The sequence below is a fragment of the Sorex araneus genome, chromosome 5 (assembly GCF_027595985.1).
Source record: "Sorex araneus isolate mSorAra2 chromosome 5, mSorAra2.pri, whole genome shotgun sequence".
In the NCBI taxonomy this organism is placed as follows: Eukaryota; Metazoa; Chordata; class Mammalia; order Eulipotyphla; family Soricidae; genus Sorex; species Sorex araneus.
The window spans coordinates 1010836-1027940 of NC_073306.1; the positions used below are offsets into that span (position 1 = coordinate 1010836).

Consider the following 17105-nt stretch of genomic DNA (forward strand, 5'->3'; position numbering starts at 1 on the left):
TGGCAACACCCTTGTCACTGGTCAGCGAGCCCCACAGTCCTGGGAATGTTCCGGAACTCTCCCCCCAGAATCGTCCTGAGCTGTGAGGTCAAGTCCTGCCTAGCGCCTCCCAGGACAGGGGCCCCGGGGGCCTGGAACGGGGTCCAGCACCGCATCTCCGGGGACCTGCATTCGCTGCCGATGCGTGAACAGGGGCGGGGGCTTCAGAGAAGGCTCTGGACTCTCCGCCCGCGTTGGGCTGGTGCATGGAGGGTCCGCGGGGCCCCAGCCCGCCAGGCGGGGTACGTAACCCACGTCTTGCTGTCCAGCAGGGTGGAGAAGCGCAAGGTGGCCGACCCCGTGGGCGTCCTCAAGGAGAAGTACCTGCGGCCCGCCTCCCTCCTCTTCCACCCCCAGGTGAAGCCACGGGCCGGGGGGCTGGACCCTGGTGTGGGGGCCCAGCCTCTGTGCCCATGGCAAGACCCCGTGGGGTCCCCCGGGCCTGAGCGGATGCCCGGCATTGTTCTGCGCCCGCCCACACTCCGTGCCTGTATTGTTCCTGCCCACCCCACACATCCTGCGTTTGTGTCCGGGCTCCGGGCCGGCCTGTCTGATGGGGGCTGTGGGACAGTGGCACATTGTCCCTCCCGCCCACACCCCCAGGTGCCTGAGAGGGTCTGAGGCTTCTGTGCAGGGCTGGCCTGAGCAGGGCGTCGGCTGTAAGCCGAGGGTGACCCCCGAGGACCAGTGAAACGGGGCGCACCCCACGGAAGAAGGCTGCCCCAGGTCAGAGGTCCCCTGCCATCGGAAGCCGCTGGCCACAGCGACTCTTCCTGGGGTCACTCAGCGGTGGCTGCCCACGCAGAAGCCGCAGGTGCCCTGCTTAGCAGTGGCAGAAGCTCCTCAGGGCCCCTGGCCCCCGGTGCCCAGTTCCTGCTGCAGGGGAGGGGGCTCAGGCCTTCGGGCTGGGCAGGGCTGGCGGCCACGGGGCTGGTGTGCGTGTCCTCCAGCAGGAGCCCAGAGGGCCCCCCCTCCCCTCCCTTGGAGCGCTGCCCAGTCTCAGGGCTCGGACCCCTCCGGCTCAGGCAGGCAGCTCTGCCTTCCCAGGCAGTGGCCAACAGTGCCCGTCATGTGACTGTCCACGGAGCAGGGGCTTCACATCCCCTCCCCACGCAGATGCCACCCGGGGCCCCGCGGGCTCGGGGTGCTGGAGCCCAGCCCCCCACCTTTCAGTCCCTAGCCCCGGGTGGGCCGGTGCGGGCGGGCTCGCCGTGCAGGACCCAGCCCGCAGGCCCTGAGCGCCTCCCGCCCGCAGATGTCGGCCATCGAGACCATGACGGAGAAGCTGGACTCCGCCGGCGCGCTGCAGCCCCTGCCCCACCATCCCTTCAACTTCCGCTCCCCGCCGCCCACGCTCTCGGACCCCATCCTCAGGAAGGGCAAGGAGCGCTACACGTGCAGGTGGGCCGTGTGCCGAGCTTGGACCTCCTGCGGGACAGCGCCTGTCACGCGTGGGGTGGGGCTGTGAGGGGGCGGGGCCGAGGTGGGAGCCGAGCCAGTGATTGGGTGTGGCCAGGGCGGGGCTAGTGCTGCGGCAGACCAGTGATTGGGCAAGGCCAGGGCAGAGGCGGGGCTAGTGCTGCAGCAGACCAGTGATTGGGCAAGGCCAGGGCAGAGGCGGGGCTAGTGCTGCAGCAGGGCCATTGAAGGGATGAGGCCAGCGTGGGGGCGGGGCCAGTGATGGGGCGATGCCAGGGGGCGGGGCGGGGCCAGTGCCCAGAGCAGGCCAGGTTTCCGGGGTGCACTTGGGGCCACTACAGAACTGAGCTGCAGCTGGGCAGAGGGAGAGCCCGGAGCTGGCTGAGCCTGAGGACCCAGCCAGTCATGGCCGCGAGTCTCACGTCCTGCCCTGCACCAGGTACTGTGGCAAGATCTTCCCCCGGTCAGCAAACCTCACGAGACACCTGCGGACGCACACTGGGGAGCAGCCCTACAGGTAGGGGTGCCCCTGGGCTGCGCAGGGCCCTGCGCCCAGCGGTCCCGCCTGTGGGGGAGGGGCCGAGGCTCCAGGCAACTCAGCACCCAGACATGGGGGTCACTGGGAGTCACCCCAGTCTCCCGGGACTGCCCTGCAGGGAGCTGCCCAGAGGCTCCGGCGGCCAGTGGGCCTGGGGTCCCAGTGCCTCCTGCGGCCCCCTGTGCCCGGAGCGCCGCCTGCCCGGCCCTGCTGCCCGGCTCCCCCAGTGTCCCCCAGATGTCCTCTGCTCTGCGTGTGTGTGGTGGACAGGGCCAGCCCCGCCACTGCCCCTGTCGTGCCTGCGATGTGGGCACCCCAGGAGCTGGGGGGAGCGAGAGCCCCCGCACAGCCGCCCGCAGAGGCTGACCCCGCGCCCGCGCCGCCCGGGTGCTTATGCCGTGTGCACGCCCTGAGTCCCCCACAGCCCAGCCTGGGGAGCCCCCCGGCCTGTCCCGGCCGCCACAGAGGCATCAGGCTCCGGAGTCCCCACTCTGCACCCAGGACTCTGTCCTGAGGCTTCTCCAGGCCCCCTCCCCTGGGGCGTCACTCCCAGGCCCCCTATAGGATGGGAGGGTGGTCCCCACATCCCACCTCCAGGAGCGGCCTCGCGTGTTCCCACAGCGCCCCCTGCTGCCCCTCCTCCCTCAGCGCGCCTGCACGGAGCAGAGCAGCCCTGGGCTCCCCTTGGTCCTGGGCACCCTGCCGGGGGCGTGTGGCTGCACCTCTTCTTCGGGGGGCCAAGGAGCCCCCAGAGAGGGCAGCGAGGACCCACAAGGGCCCTGTAAGGAGAGAGGGGGGAGGGAGACACGGGCCTGGGGTCCCTGGGAGGAGCAGGAGGCGGGGGTGGGGTGGGGTGCATCCATGGCACGCGGCTGCCCCCTGCAGGCTGAAGGGAGCATGTGCCTGGCCTGGGTTTCTGCACCCCGCGGGACAGCCTGCTCAGGGGCTGGCCAGCAGCCCGCACCCCACGGCTCTGCACACCCCCCTGCAGGTGCAAGTACTGCGACCGCTCCTTCAGCATCTCGTCCAACCTCCAGCGGCACGTCCGCAACATCCACAACAAGGAGAAGCCCTTCAAGTGCCACCTGTGCAACCGCTGCTTCGGCCAGCAGACCAACCTGGACCGCCACCTGAAGAAGCACGAGCACGAGCACGCGCCAGGTGCGGGCCCGCCGGCGGGCGGGGCCGGGCTGCCGGGGCGCCCCTCTGACGCCCCTGTCCCCGCAGTGAGCCAGCACGCCGGCGTCCTCGCCAACCACCTGGGCACCGGCGCCTCCTCCCCCACATCCGAGTCTGACAGCCACGCGCTGCTGGACGAGAAGGAGGACGCGTACTTCTCCGAGATCCGCAACTTCATCGCCAACAGTGAGATGGGCCAGGCGTCAGCGCGGGCAGACTCCCGGTGAGCACGTTGGGGAGCCCCGGGGCCACGTGCGCGGCCAGCACCGCGCCTGGGCTCAGCACCGGACCCAGTACCAGGCGCTCACTGGGGAGTTCTGCCTCTGATCCCACCCGTGCACCACACGCCTGCACACACGTGTGCAGCTGTGTGAGTGCACGTGGCAGCACGTGTGTATGCAAATATGTGAGCAGGTGAGTGCTCGTATGTGAGTGCTCGGGTGTGAGCAGACTGAGTGCACATATGTGATCAGGAGAGTGAAGGCACACTTGTGACACGTGTGTAGGTAAACAGCGAGCAGGTATGTGAGTGTGCAGGTGTGAGTGCATACGTGAGCAGGTTGTGGTGCACTTGTGAGTTGGCATGTGATACACGGATGTGATCAGGTTGAGTGCACATGTGAGCAGGCATGTGATGCACAGTGGGATCAGGTGTGTGAATGCACACATGTGAGTAGGCATGTGATACACGGGTGGGATCAGGTGTGTGAATGCACATATGAGCAGGTGTGATGTACAGTGAGATCAGGTGTGTGAATGCATATGTGAGCAGGTATGTGATGCATCTGTGAGCAAGCATGTGATGCACGTGTGAGCAGGTGTGTAATGCAAGGTGGGATCATGCGTGTGATGCACTGTGAGTTCACAAAATAATGTGCAGGTGCTGAGACGATGATGCGTGTGCATTCGGTGGCCCAGAGCCGCCTCCCCAGCAGAGACAGAGAGACGGGACCGTAGCCTGACGGGGGAATGGCCTGTTTAATGCAGAGCTGCCAGCATCCTTACAGAACATCTGAGGGGGTGAGGTGAGGACACAGGTGTGATTGATCATTTGCATATGGAAATTTACACAGCTCATTTACATAGGAAGTCATTAGCATAGGAAATTCTCTTGGGGAGATTAAAGCAAGGAGACACTGTCTTCCAGGGACATCTACGTTGCTTTTATATTTCCCTCTAGTTGTATTTGTTATCAGTACTTGCAGTTGTTTGGGTAAACACAGTAAGAGACACTGATCCCAAAACTTAATTCTGAGCTCAGAACTAAGGTAAACGCCTTGTTTGCGCCCTGGGCTCTGAGCACAAACAAGACTTTTACCGTAAATCCCAAACTGTTTCCTCAGGTCGGTTCAGCTTGTCCTTCCCCATGGGGGTCCCGTTAAGTTATAACAACTTGGGCTGGTGAGATAGCATAGTGGACAGGGTGTTCGCCTTGCACCCGGGTTTGCTGGGTTTGCCGACCCAGGTTTGAATCCCAGCATCCCATACGGTCCCCCGAGCACCGCCAAGAGTAATTCCTGAGTGCAGAGCCAGGAGAAATCCCTGTGCATTGCCAGGTGTGGCCCAAAAAAAGAAAAAAAAAGTCCTAACAGCTTGCATCAAAACCATACATTTATGCTTTCTAGACTTCCCATTTCAATGCTGGGGTGGCTTTGCCACACTTTGCCACTCGCCCTGGTCCATCCCAGTCCCACGGTGGGACCTTTCTTTTGGGGTGTTAGGAACTACTGCAACTGAAGCCTGAGTCAAGTAATTGTGACAATGCCCAGTGATAGATATATTTCAGAGTCATTCAACTCCCAAATATTAGAAGCAGAGCATTAATGGTCTTTCTGTGTTTAACCAAAGAACATTGCTCTATAGTAAAATATAAAAAGGCTATAGGGAAATGGAAAAGCAAGTACAAATACACAGCACTTCAAATACAAAGCACTACAAATACAAAGTTTAGAATTACCAGAAAGTTTTGGCTTATAAGTAACCAAGACTCACTTGGGGAACTGTGACAACGAAATGAGGAGTAAAATGCAAAGGAAAAGTTAAAGATAAACTTTAACTACATAAGGGCTGCTAGCTAGAGCACAGGAAGCTTCTCTGGGAAGAGGAAAAGGGGCAATTTATTGATGAACCCTAAAACACCTAGGGTTGGGGACTGGAGCAAGAGCACAGCGGGTAGGGCATTTGCCTTGCACGCGGCCGACTCGGGTTCAAATCCCAACATCCCATATGGTCCCCTGAGCACCGCCAGGAGTTAATTCCTGAGTGCAGAGCCAGGAGTAACCCCTGTGACCCAAAAAGAAAAAAAAAAACACCTAGGGTTGATATCCAGCAGTGCACGGTGGGGTCAGGCGTGTGAGTGCTCATGTGTGAGCAGGCGTGTGATGTACGGTGGGATCGGGTATGTGAGTGCACATGTGTGAGCAGGCATGCAATGCATGATGGGATCAGGAGTGTGGATGCACACGTGTGAACAGGCTGTGATGCACAGTGGGACCAGGTGTGTGAATGCACAGTGAGCAGGTGTGTGATACACGGTAAGATCAGGTATGTGAACGCATGTGTGAGCAGGCATGTGATACATGTGTGAGCAGGTGTGTGAGTGCACACGTGTGAGCAGGCGTGTGATGCACAGTGAATCAGGCGTGTGAGTGCACACATATGAGCAGGCATGTGATGCACGGTGTGATCAGGGATGTGAGTGCACATGTGTGATCAGTTGTGTGATGCACGGTGTGATCAGGGGTGTGAGTGCACACATGTGATCAGGCATGTGATACACAGTGGGGTCAGGGGTGTGAGTGCACACATGTGAGCAGGTATATGATGCACTGGGACCAGGCGTGTGAGTGCACATGTGATCAGGTTGTGTGATGCACGGTGTGATCAGGGGTGTGAGTGCACACGTGTGAACAGGCGTGTGATGCACGGTGGGATCAGGTGTGTGCAAACAGAGCTGCTGCCATGATGAGTCCCACCCGGCCACGTTGTCCCTGGGGGCCCTGGGCAGTGGCGGCCACCAGAGGCTCCCGCTGCTGCAGCCAGGCTGCCCTGCATGGGGTCTGGGAAGGCTTTCGGGGGCTCCTGCCGCCCCACAGCCTGGGCTGGACTCCTGAGGGGGCTGCAGCCCCACCCCTGCCCTCCGGGAGCCCAAGCCCAGCCGGAGACTCACGGCGCAGGACAGTCCCCCCTGGCACCGGGGCTGGCAGTGCCACCCTCGCTGGGCCTGTCCTGGGGAGACGCCAGCGGCCGTGATGGCACAACCCGCAGTGGGGGGCAGGAAGTGAGGCTCCGAGGAGGGGCGCCCACACCCACACCCCAGGCCCCCGGACACGCCCCTGGGTGGGACCAGTCCATACGCCCTGGAGCCCGGGGCCACAGCCCCACTCCCGTGGGGAGGCCTCGGGGGTCTATCCCAGTGACTGTCCCCCATGCACAGGGCATGTGGCAGTGGCCCGGGGGCCCTGCTGTTCCCTGCAGCAGTGGGCCATGACCCCCGCCCAGGTGAGGGGGCGGGGCTCCCTCAGCACCCGGCACTCGGCTTCAGCACTGGGGGGCTCAGTCCCCCTGAGGGGCCACCTGGAGACCCTGAGCCCCCAGACAGACCAGCTGGGCTCTGGCCCTGGCCTGCCTCTGTCCTGAAGCCCCTCCCTCCGCTCTGGCCCCTCCCCCCTACCCCTGTTGTCCGGGGCCTGCGCTGGCCGGGGCCTGGCAGGACTCTGGCTCCCAGGCTGTGAAGTTCAGTTCACAGAACCACACCCAGGGCTACACACTGAGCAAGGGGGGCCCTTGCCCCCAGGTTTCCCACCCTCAGCCCGCAGCAGTGCTCCCTTTCTAAGAGGGGCCCGGACTAGAGCCCCCAGCCCCCAGCTGGGGCAGCGGAGCACCGGGCCCCCCTCCCCTCCCCGAGGCCAAGGAAGCTCGTGGAGTTCTGGGGTCCAGGCACAGTGCAGGGGAGTCCCCGTCTCCCCCCCCCACGGTCCCAGCTCCCCGGGGAGCCCAGCAGGCTGCCCCTCGCTGCTGGCCGGGAGGGAGGGTGGCCCCTCCAGCCCAGGGCCTGCCCAGCTTCCTCCCCAAACGCTCCCCGACGGCACCGAAGCTCAGGCCCTCGGGCAGACGGACGGACAGAGGCAGCCTCGCCCTCCCACAGCGGCTGCAGCGGGGCTTCCTGCCAAGGACTCGGTGGCCAGCTCCCGTGTCCTTGCAGGCCAGAGGGGCAGGACCTCGACAGTGCCCCCCAGTGCCCAGGCCTGGCAGAGGGGAAGCCCGACGACGTGGAGGAAGAGGAGGAGGAAGAGCTGGAGGAGGAGGACGAGGACAGCCTGGCGGGCAAGTCCCAGGAGGACGCGGTGTCCCCCACCCCCGAGCCCCAGGGTGCCTACGAGGAGGATGAGGATGACGAGCCTCCCGCCACCCTGGCCGTCGGCTTCGAGCACACCCGCAGGTGGGTGCCAGCCGCCTCACCCCTCAGGTCGCACTTGCAGAGCCCACACACGGCACATCCATAGAACATGCGTACACATACCACGCACACACCCACAACTGTACGTAAGCAGTGCATCACACATCACACCACACACATACCACATATCACGCACACCACACATGCATACACACCACCACATTCATCACATGTACCACATCACATGTTCATGCCACATGTGTACATAAACACCACGCGTACACACATATTACATCCAACATCTCGTGCAAGCACTGCACACTACAGATATACATGTGCAAACCACATGCATATACACGGTACAGGTACCACACATACATCATACATGACATATCCACACACCACATCACACATACATACCATTCACATGCACCACACAAACCATATATATACCGCACCTCCCACATCCAATACGTTATACATGCACCATCCACGGGCACATATCACATATACTACACATACCCACTACATATGTACCACGCCACATATCATATACACGTCATGGACGTACATAGTGCACATTTGAACCCCACACATGACACACATGGACATCACATACATTGTTCATGCCACACACATACACCACACAAGTACACCCCTACATACATCACATATACAACATACACATACCACACACCATATACCCACAAATTGCACACAACACATACACAGTACATTTTTGCACTACAGACACCACTGTAAATCACTTGCCTATGCCACACACATGTATGCACACCCACACCAGGCACATCATATACACACCATATACATGTTCCACACATGTATATATATACCACATGCGTGTACCACACTTATATACACCAAACATATATCACACATAGGCATATACACCACATACACCATGCACCACAACTCATACTATACACCATATACACTTGTAAGCATACCTGTATTCATATCATATACACTTGCATACACCACATATACCACATATTACACATGCAATACACACCCCACACATACCATGTGCATGTCACTCATGCATGCACAGACACTTCACATGTACTACATACCATATGCACCACACCATGCACACCAGGAATATCACACAACATACATGTGCCACCCACTCACACCACACACATGCACCACATATATTGCACATTTGCCATACTTGTACACATATGTATCACAGGCATGCTATAAACCGTGTGCACCATACATAGAACATGACAAACACCATATGTATAGGTACCACGCGTCATGCTCATGCATACACATACTCCATATGTCATACATGTGTGTACAATATACATGCATCGCACAAATATCACAGTGTACATGTGCCACATATTATGTGCATTAACACAACATGAGATCACACACTATACACATGCTCCACACATATCACGTGTACACACCACACATATAATATACGGCCCATAACACAGTGCATCCCATCAGACAACACACATGCAGCATATTCACATCACACATACCCACACGTGTACCCTACATATTACACATATGCACATACACATGCAACCATTCACCACACACAGCAAAATAGTACAACACATGTTCATATCACCACACTACAAGCGTGCACATGAGCACAACACACACAGTGGCGAGGGGAACCCGCTGCCCCCCTACACATCACACACATACTGCACACACTATACATGTACCACACAGACCACAAACACCACTGCAGACGCAGAACAGTCTACCGTGCACACGCATGCACACCCATGCCATATACACCACCATTCATATCACACCTGTGCACCAGCCGTGCCCCAGACACCATATATACCACATCCAGTCATCCACATGCAGCACAATGTACCATGTGCCACACGTCACGCCTGCTCACACGCAGCCACACTCTCACCGACACTCACGCCCAGGGCCACATCTCCCGGGCACTGCCACACCCGGGACCCCCGCGTGCCATCTCCCGCCTTCCTGCCCCCGATGCTCGCCATGCACGAACTCGGCTCCACCCACCGCGCTCCCACATGTGCTGCGTCCGCATATCCGTGTGTCCCGTGTCCGCGTGTCCGTCTCCTTGTGCATGTGGCTTGTGGAGGGGCTGTGGTGTGCATGCAGGCTCGGGGCCAGCAGGCGTGAGACGGGGCCGAGGCCAGAGCAGCTAACCTGGCCTCTCCCGGTCCTTGGCGCAGGTGTCCTGGACAGCCAGCGGGCGGCCTGTTAGCTTTGGAGCCGACGCCGACTTTTGGGAAGGGGCTGGACCTCCGCAGAGCCGCTGAGGAAGCCTTTGAAGTTAAAGATGTGCTTAATTCCACCCTAGATTCTGAGGCCCTAAAACAGACCCTGTACAGGCAGGCTAAGAAGCAGGTAAGGCGCCCGCAGAGCCCCGCCCCCCGGGGGCCGGCCGCGGGCCAGCCACGGCCCAGCCACGGCCCTGGACAGCTGCCCTCCCCCAGCGCCCAGAGCAGCAGGAGCAGGGCAGCGCCACCCCCGGGCCACCAGCGGGTGGCGCCCACGAGCAGTTGCCTGTCTGGCCCCACCCCGGCCTCCACCCTCTGTCCAGTCGTCCTGCCTGAGGGACGCCCCGGTCCTCCCCAGGACAGCTGCCCCGGGCTTTACGCGCCAGCGCCCGAGTGTGTGTGTGCGTGTGTGTCTCGTCACTGATCTGTCCAGAGCGTGAGCCGGGGCCTTCCCCGCACCCCTGCTGGTCGCCCGGCCTGTGGAGGTGCCCGTCTCGGCTCGGGGACAGGCTGCGGTGCCCGCCGATCCCCGGGCACTGAAACGGGCGTGGGGGCTCGGAGGGTGCAGAGCCGCCACCCCTCACCGCCTGTCCCGCCCTGTCCCCCTAGGCGTACACAATGATGCTCTCCCTCTCCGAGGACGCGCCCCTGCACGCCTCCTCCCCCAGCCCTCTGGACACTTGGCTGAACATCACGGGAGCCGCACCCGAGTCTGGCGCCTTCGACCCTATGAACCATCTCTGAGGGGCCGGCTGTGGCCGGGGGCAGAGGCCAGAGGACCAGGCCCCCGCACGCTCCCGCAGAAACCCCGCTCGCAGGAGGAGGCTCAGCGAGACAGGCGGCCCTTTCTCCGAAACCCTCCACCCGCCGCACCTTCGCAGTGTCCAGTCCCCACGGAAACAACTCCGGCTCCAGGCACCGCCCGGGCACCAGCCCCAAGGAGCCGCGCGGAACATGGACTCGCACCCAGAACTGGGCCAGGGCGCTCGGCTCTGCAGAAGGCGGCCGCCCCTGGGATTTTTATACGGAAAACGGCGAGAAGGACCCTTTTGGTAATCTTATTGCCGACAGAATCTATTTAAGCATGTGGTTTTAAAGATAGACAGTATTTTTTAAAAACAAACAAAAAATCAGCAGATAACTTGCAAATTGTTTTTTTAAAGTAATTTTGCATCGCTTCAAAAGCTCAGTTGGTCCGTGCGCCCGTGCCCGCCAGGAACGTCCTTTTTACGGTGGCTGTGGCAGACGTTTTCTAGCCCTCACCCATTTGCGAGGCCCAGGCGAGCCGTCCTGGGAGCAGCTGACCAAGCGGGAACTTTCTAGAAGACGTCCAGCTCCACGTGGTGGGACCGTGACTCGGGGGACACCTCCCGGCCGGGGGCGGTCAGGGCCATGGCCCAGGTTCGTGGCGTCCCTCCTCCCGACGGCGACCACGGCTCGGCAGATGCACCGGCAGAGGGCAGGGCACCCAGGCTGGCGGCCTCTCGGCCCCGAGCTGGACACGCGCTGGACAGCTGCACGTGGGCCCGAGGCCACCTCTCAGCGGCCATCGGGGGCTTTAAGTTATTCCCGAGGGGCCACTCCCCAGTGACACTTTCCCTGATGGAATTGACCTTAATCTGTATATAACTTGTAATTTTTCTAATTCATTTCTTTTTCTTATTTTATTTCCTCCTTAACAGTATTTTTGGCATTAGACATTCTTATTGTGAAGATACAATGTTAATATAAGTACCTAGCGAAGGACCAAAACCGTGTAATAAGGTGTGTCGAGTGCTTGATGCCAGGGGCCGCGGCAGCTTCTAATGTGCCAAATTTCCCCCGCGCCCCGCCCCACGGACCCCGCTGCCCTTCTCCAGACAATCATGTTTTTGTTCACTCTGAATTTCAGTCGCATTTGAGACAAGTGTTCTATTTATTTGCTGTTTGGAAGACAGAGAGCCCTCGCGTCCCCACGAGAAGCCGCCCCGCTCCCAGCTCTGAACCAGAAGCACGCAGGGCGGAGGCGGTGGCTGGGATGTCCCGGCCGTGTCCAGGGCACGCGGGACGGACGATAGCGGTTCAGCTCGGGCTGGCCACTGAGCTCAGAAGCTCCGCGCTGTCCTGTCCGAGCCTGCTGGGCCGCGGGGCGGGGCCGCGGCTACTGCCCAACTGACCGCATGTGACGTCCACCTACAGCCGCCCCAGCCCCTGGCCCCAGGCGTCCCCAGGGGGTGCCTGGCTCCCTTCGGCTGGTGGGACCCAGACCCCAGCGCCCCCTCCCTGCCCGAGGCCTGTCCCAGCAGCGCCGAGAGGGCGGCATCCAGCTCTGTCCCCCGCACCCGCGGCCCCTCCAAGGGGACCAGCCCCTCCAACCCAGGGTCCCTGCTGCACAGCTGTTTGTCCTCCTGAAATGGATTCTAGCAAGCCGTACTTCCAGAATGTTCTGTCCCTCGGCCTTGTAACACTCGGCAGATGCCGGCGCCTCTCCGGGCCCCCACGGGGGGCCACCGCCTCCAGGCGCAGAGCCCGGGCCTGGCCTGTCCCCGCCACAAGCCCTCCAGCTCCAGCCAGGGCAGCTGCCACTGACCCGGGGGGCGCGGGGACTGGCACGTGGCCTGGGCAGCCGCAAACGAGGGGCCACTTTGGAAACGTGGGCGACCCTCTGCCCAGACGCCCCCGCGGGGCCCGTTTGATCAAACGATCAAACCCGATCAAACCCAGGGACCCTGGGGGGCGTCACCTCCCTGAGCCTGTCCCAGCCCCCGGGCCGCCCGGCTGCCCACCCTGGGGAGGGGGCCCCTTCCCCTCCCCGCTGCCCCCCCACATGTCACACACGTGTGCTCGAGGCCTCAAAGCACCGGATATGGCGCCCCCGCCCCCCCACCTGCCGAGCTGTGTCCGCTGTGCACTCCTGGGGGCAGGACACCTGCCCAGAGCCAGCGGGCGCCGGGGGCACCTGCCGCAGTGGCCGCCCGGCCCGCCTGCCTCCCGAGTGCGTTTGAACACTTGTGCAAACACCCGAACCCAAAGCTGGAGCCTCCAAACCTGCGGTCGCGGCCGGGCATGGCGCCTCCTCGTTCCCAGGGCCCCGAGCCGCCCCCCAGAGCTGGGCGCCCTGCACGCCCCGCCCCTCGCGGCCACTCCGAGCTCCGTGTCCCCCGGGGTGTTGCTGTCCCTTCAGAACTGTGGCGTGTGGACAGAGAAGCCGCTGTGAGTGTCCGTCCCCGCGCCATGCGTCCGGCCCGGCCGCCGAGCTCCGCCTGTAAATCACTCCCGTCCCACGTAGACTGTGCATGGCGTGTTAGCACCCTATCGTGTCTGTGTGTGCCGTTTTGATGCCAGGAGAATTCGTAGATGCATCCACTGATCGTGGTTAGGGCCGAGCCACTCCTCAGCCGGGGGACGGAGGAGAGCGGCCGCGCCCCCGCCGGCGAGAGAGGTCCCAGACCTCCCCTCCACGCCGTGATGCCGGCAGGTGGACTCTGTGGAGGAGTCTGGGGGTGAGCGAGGAGCCGCGGGCCGGGTCAGTGCTGTAGAATAGGACTGTATGCCAAATGTAACCGCTCCGATGCTACATGACTTTATACAGGAGATTGACATGCAATAAATCTGTGCTTTCTACACCTCTGCCTGGAAGTCTCGGCGCGGGCGGGGGCGGCCGGGTGCGGGACCCCTTCCAGGAGCCCCCCAGCACGCTCCCCCAACCCCTCCCCCTCCTGGTGTCCATCCCAGCCTGCTGCCCTGTGCCCGCCTCGCCCCCGTGGGCAGTGGAGGCAGCTGGACACACCTCGCCTGCCCCACCCAGCTGCTGCTCCTGTCCTGGGCCCTCGGGAAGCCCCTGCCCACGTCTCCCTCTCAGTTCCGAGGCTGCAGACCCCGGAGCGGAGTCGCCGGCGTCTCCCTGGGTTCATCCGCCAGCCTGCGTGGGCCTTGGGGGGGCTCAGAGCACTGGGGGACGGTGGCACCAGGTGACGGGACGCTGCCTGGCTCTGCTGGCACGATGCCCCCGAGCCTTATCCTGGCCTCCTCCTGGAGCACCCCACCCTGAGCCTCCCCTCCCCCTTTGTGGGGGTCTCCTCCCAAGCCCACCGAGTTTCCGGTCCCACCCCGCCCCGCCCAGGAGCACCCTGCTTCCTCGGACACGGCACCGGCTTCTTCCTCACCCCAGCGCCCGCCACATGGGCCCAAAGCCCACACACTCCTCACACTGGTACGCAGGACCCCCGAGGGCCCCTCACAAAACACTGCAGTGACTCGGGGCTGAGGAGGGACATTGGGTTTATCTCGACACCCCAAACCTGCCTGGAAACGCTCCCAGAGAAGGAAGGTGCAGCAATAGATCAGTACATGGAGGGTGGGTGGGTGGATGGGGGGTTAGAGACAGATGGATGGATGGTAGAAGGATGGAAATGGATGGATGGATGGATGGATGGATGGATGGATGGATGGATGATGGATGGAGATGGATGGATGGATGGATGGATGGTGGATGGATGGATGATGGGTGGTGGATGGATGGATGGATGGATGGATGGATGGATGGTGGAAGGACGGAAATGGATGGATGGATGGTGGATGGATGGATGGATGGATGGATGGTGAATGGATGGATGCATGGATGGTGGATGGATGGATGGAGATGGATGGATGCATGGATGGTGGATGGATGGATGAATGGGTGGGTGGATGGGTGGATGGATGGATGGATGGTGAATGGATGGATGGTAGATGGATGGATGGACTGTGGATAGATTATGGATGGATGAGTGAGTGGATGGCAGATGGATGGGTGGCAGATGGATGGATGGTTGATTGGTGGGTGGATGGTGAGTGGAATATAGTTGGATGAATGGATGGATTATGTATAGACGGATTGATGGATGGTGGATGGATGGGTTATAGATGGATGGATGGGTCAGTGGTGGATGGATTTTGGATGGGTGGTGGACGGGTGAATGGATTATGGATGGATGGATTATAGATGGTAGATGGGTGATGGATGAATGGCGGGTGGACGGGTCGCTAGTGGAGGATGCATGGATGAACGGCAGGTGAATGGGCAACAGAAGAATGAGTGGATGAGTGGATGGATGGATTGATAGTGGATGACTAGATACAGTTGAGTGGATGGGGGTTGGATAGACATAGGTGAATTGTTAAACGAATAGATACAAATGTGAGTGGAAGGATGGATGAATAATGGGTGAATGACAGATGGACGGGCAGGGGGAGGGTGGATGGTCAGCGGATTCGTGGATGCGGGAAAGATGGTGGGTGGTAGGGGGAGAGGCGGGTACTGGACCAATGGCGTGAGAGCGGTCAGAAGCCTGGGCAGACGGACCGATGGTTAGAGGGTCACTGCAGACGGATGTGTGGTAGACAGGCGGGTGGACGGATGGGCGAATGACCACTGGACATCTTGGTCCAACACGCAGTATGAACTGTGGGAACTCCAGTGCCCCCAGACGCGCGGGCGCCTTGAGCCGGCCCGAGCCGCCCGGGGCGCCTGCGAGGAACCACTCCCTGTGGACGGTCCAGGTCTCGGGCTGGGCGTTTCCCAGCGGGAAGTGGGCGTGTGGCCGGCGTCAGACTTCCCAGGCTGTTGCTTCGTGCATTGAGCCCCGCTGGTCGGACGCAGCCTTGCCCGGAGCCGCGGGCACAGAGCATTTTGGGAGCGTCTCTCCGGGAAGGGGCTTCAGTCCGGAGGACACACCCGGGGAGTCGGGCGCCAAGTGGCGGCTCTCCCCAGTCCTCGGGCGCTGGGGTGCCCGCCGGGGCCTTCCCAGTGCTGCGCGGCTCCAGTGAGGCGGAGCCTCAGCCTTGCCCGCTGCAGCGGGCCCTCGTGGGGGGGGGGGGCGGCTGAGAATGGCGCCTTTGTGGGCAAGCCGGCGCCCTGGGGAGGGCGGGGAAGGAGGCACTTTGCATTCCCCTGCAGCCCCCCCACGCGAGCCTCAGGGAGCTTCCTCCAGGCCCCCCAGGTCCGCACACAGGGACAGGGACACCGTGGCTTGGGGGAACAGCAGCCCAACGCGTGTGCAGGGCACGGGGGACCAGCCTGGGCACAGTGCCCCCTGCGGGCCAGGCTCATGCACGGCAGGAAGGGAAGCAGAGCTGGGGGCGGAGCCTCGGGCAGGGGAGACCCCCAGGCCCCCAAGGGGGAGCTGGACCCGAGGGCTGGAGAAGAGAAGGTTCCGGAACTCCCGCCTCTCACGGAGGCAGGCGCAGGTGCAGGGCCCACAGCCTCGTGTCAGAACCAGCGAGCGTGGGGAATGATGACACCTCACCGCCCCCCAGACGCCCAGGCAAGGGGTGTGTGAGGGAACACGGGTATGCATGGGAACACGCGTGCATGGGAACATGCAGGTACATGCAGGAACACGGGGCACACTTGGCACCCACTGAGTGGAGGAAGGTGCAGGCAAGTTTGCTTCCACAGAATATTCCAGAAAGGCAGAACCCTGGGGGTGGGCAGTGGGTGCCAGGGACTGGGGGCAGGGAGGGGGCAGACTGAGGGGTGGAACATCCTAGATGGAGCCTGTGGGAGGAAGTTCCAACGCCTCTCTTCTTTGTTTTTCTCTTTGGCTTCTTGGTTTCGGGGTCACCCTGGGGTGCTAGGGGCCACTGACGCTGCACCGGGGGCAGCTCCCGCCAGTCGCTCCTTAAACTTGCCCGAGGCCGCAAAGCTGGGGGCTTGTGTCGCACACACGGGCGTGGGGGACGCGGGAAGGGTCCGACACCAGTGAAGGTCTCTGAATGCACAACCAGAAATGAACCCACTCAGGGCCGGAGCGATAGTGGAAGGGCGGGAGACGTCGCCTGCGTGGGGACCAGGTGCCACTAGGGGGCGCTGGCAGTAAGGGTTAGTTGGGAATCGGCCCAGACGGAGCTCAAGAGCGCAACGTTCTAGATGGAGCTTGCAGGTCGCAACTAGGGTTTGGCTTTGGTTTTGGTCTTGTTTGTTTGGGGTCACACCTGCCAATGCTGGGGGTTCACTGCACTCAGGAATCACTCTGGGCAAGCTCAGGCCACCACACGGAATGTCGGGGATCGAACCTGGGTCAGCCTCTTGCAAGGCAAGCGCCCCCCACGCAGTTCTACCTCCCCAGCCCCCACAATGATGCAGTTTATAAAACCCTTTTTGAGAAGCAGAGAGACAGTACAGTGGGGAGGGCATTTGCCCTGCTTGCGCCAACCCAGGTTCAGTCCCGGGCATCCCACAGGGTCCCTGAGCTTGCCAGAGTGATCCGTGAGCATCACGAGGTGTGCCCTCCAAATTTGTAATTAAAAAAAT

At 61.5% G+C, this 17105-nt stretch overlaps 1 protein-coding gene across 1 annotated transcript in view; it reads left to right on the top strand.

The window, feature by feature from the left end:
- The window catches only part of PRDM16 (PR/SET domain 16), a 158594-nt gene extending 145196 nt beyond the window's left edge, over window positions 1-13398 (top strand). Inside the window, exons 10-17 of the mRNA XM_055137767.1 lie at window positions 312-396; window positions 1295-1440; window positions 1898-1975; window positions 2988-3157; window positions 3224-3398; window positions 7380-7616; window positions 9785-9959; window positions 10442-13398. Of these exons, the coding sequence (XP_054993742.1) occupies window positions 312-396; window positions 1295-1440; window positions 1898-1975; window positions 2988-3157; window positions 3224-3398; window positions 7380-7616; window positions 9785-9959; window positions 10442-10576 (1201 nt within the window). The 3' untranslated portion in view covers window positions 10577-13398. The remainder of the gene's footprint in view (window positions 1-311; window positions 397-1294; window positions 1441-1897; window positions 1976-2987; window positions 3158-3223; window positions 3399-7379; window positions 7617-9784; window positions 9960-10441) is intronic.
- The last annotated feature ends 3707 nt before the right edge of the window (window positions 13399-17105 follow it).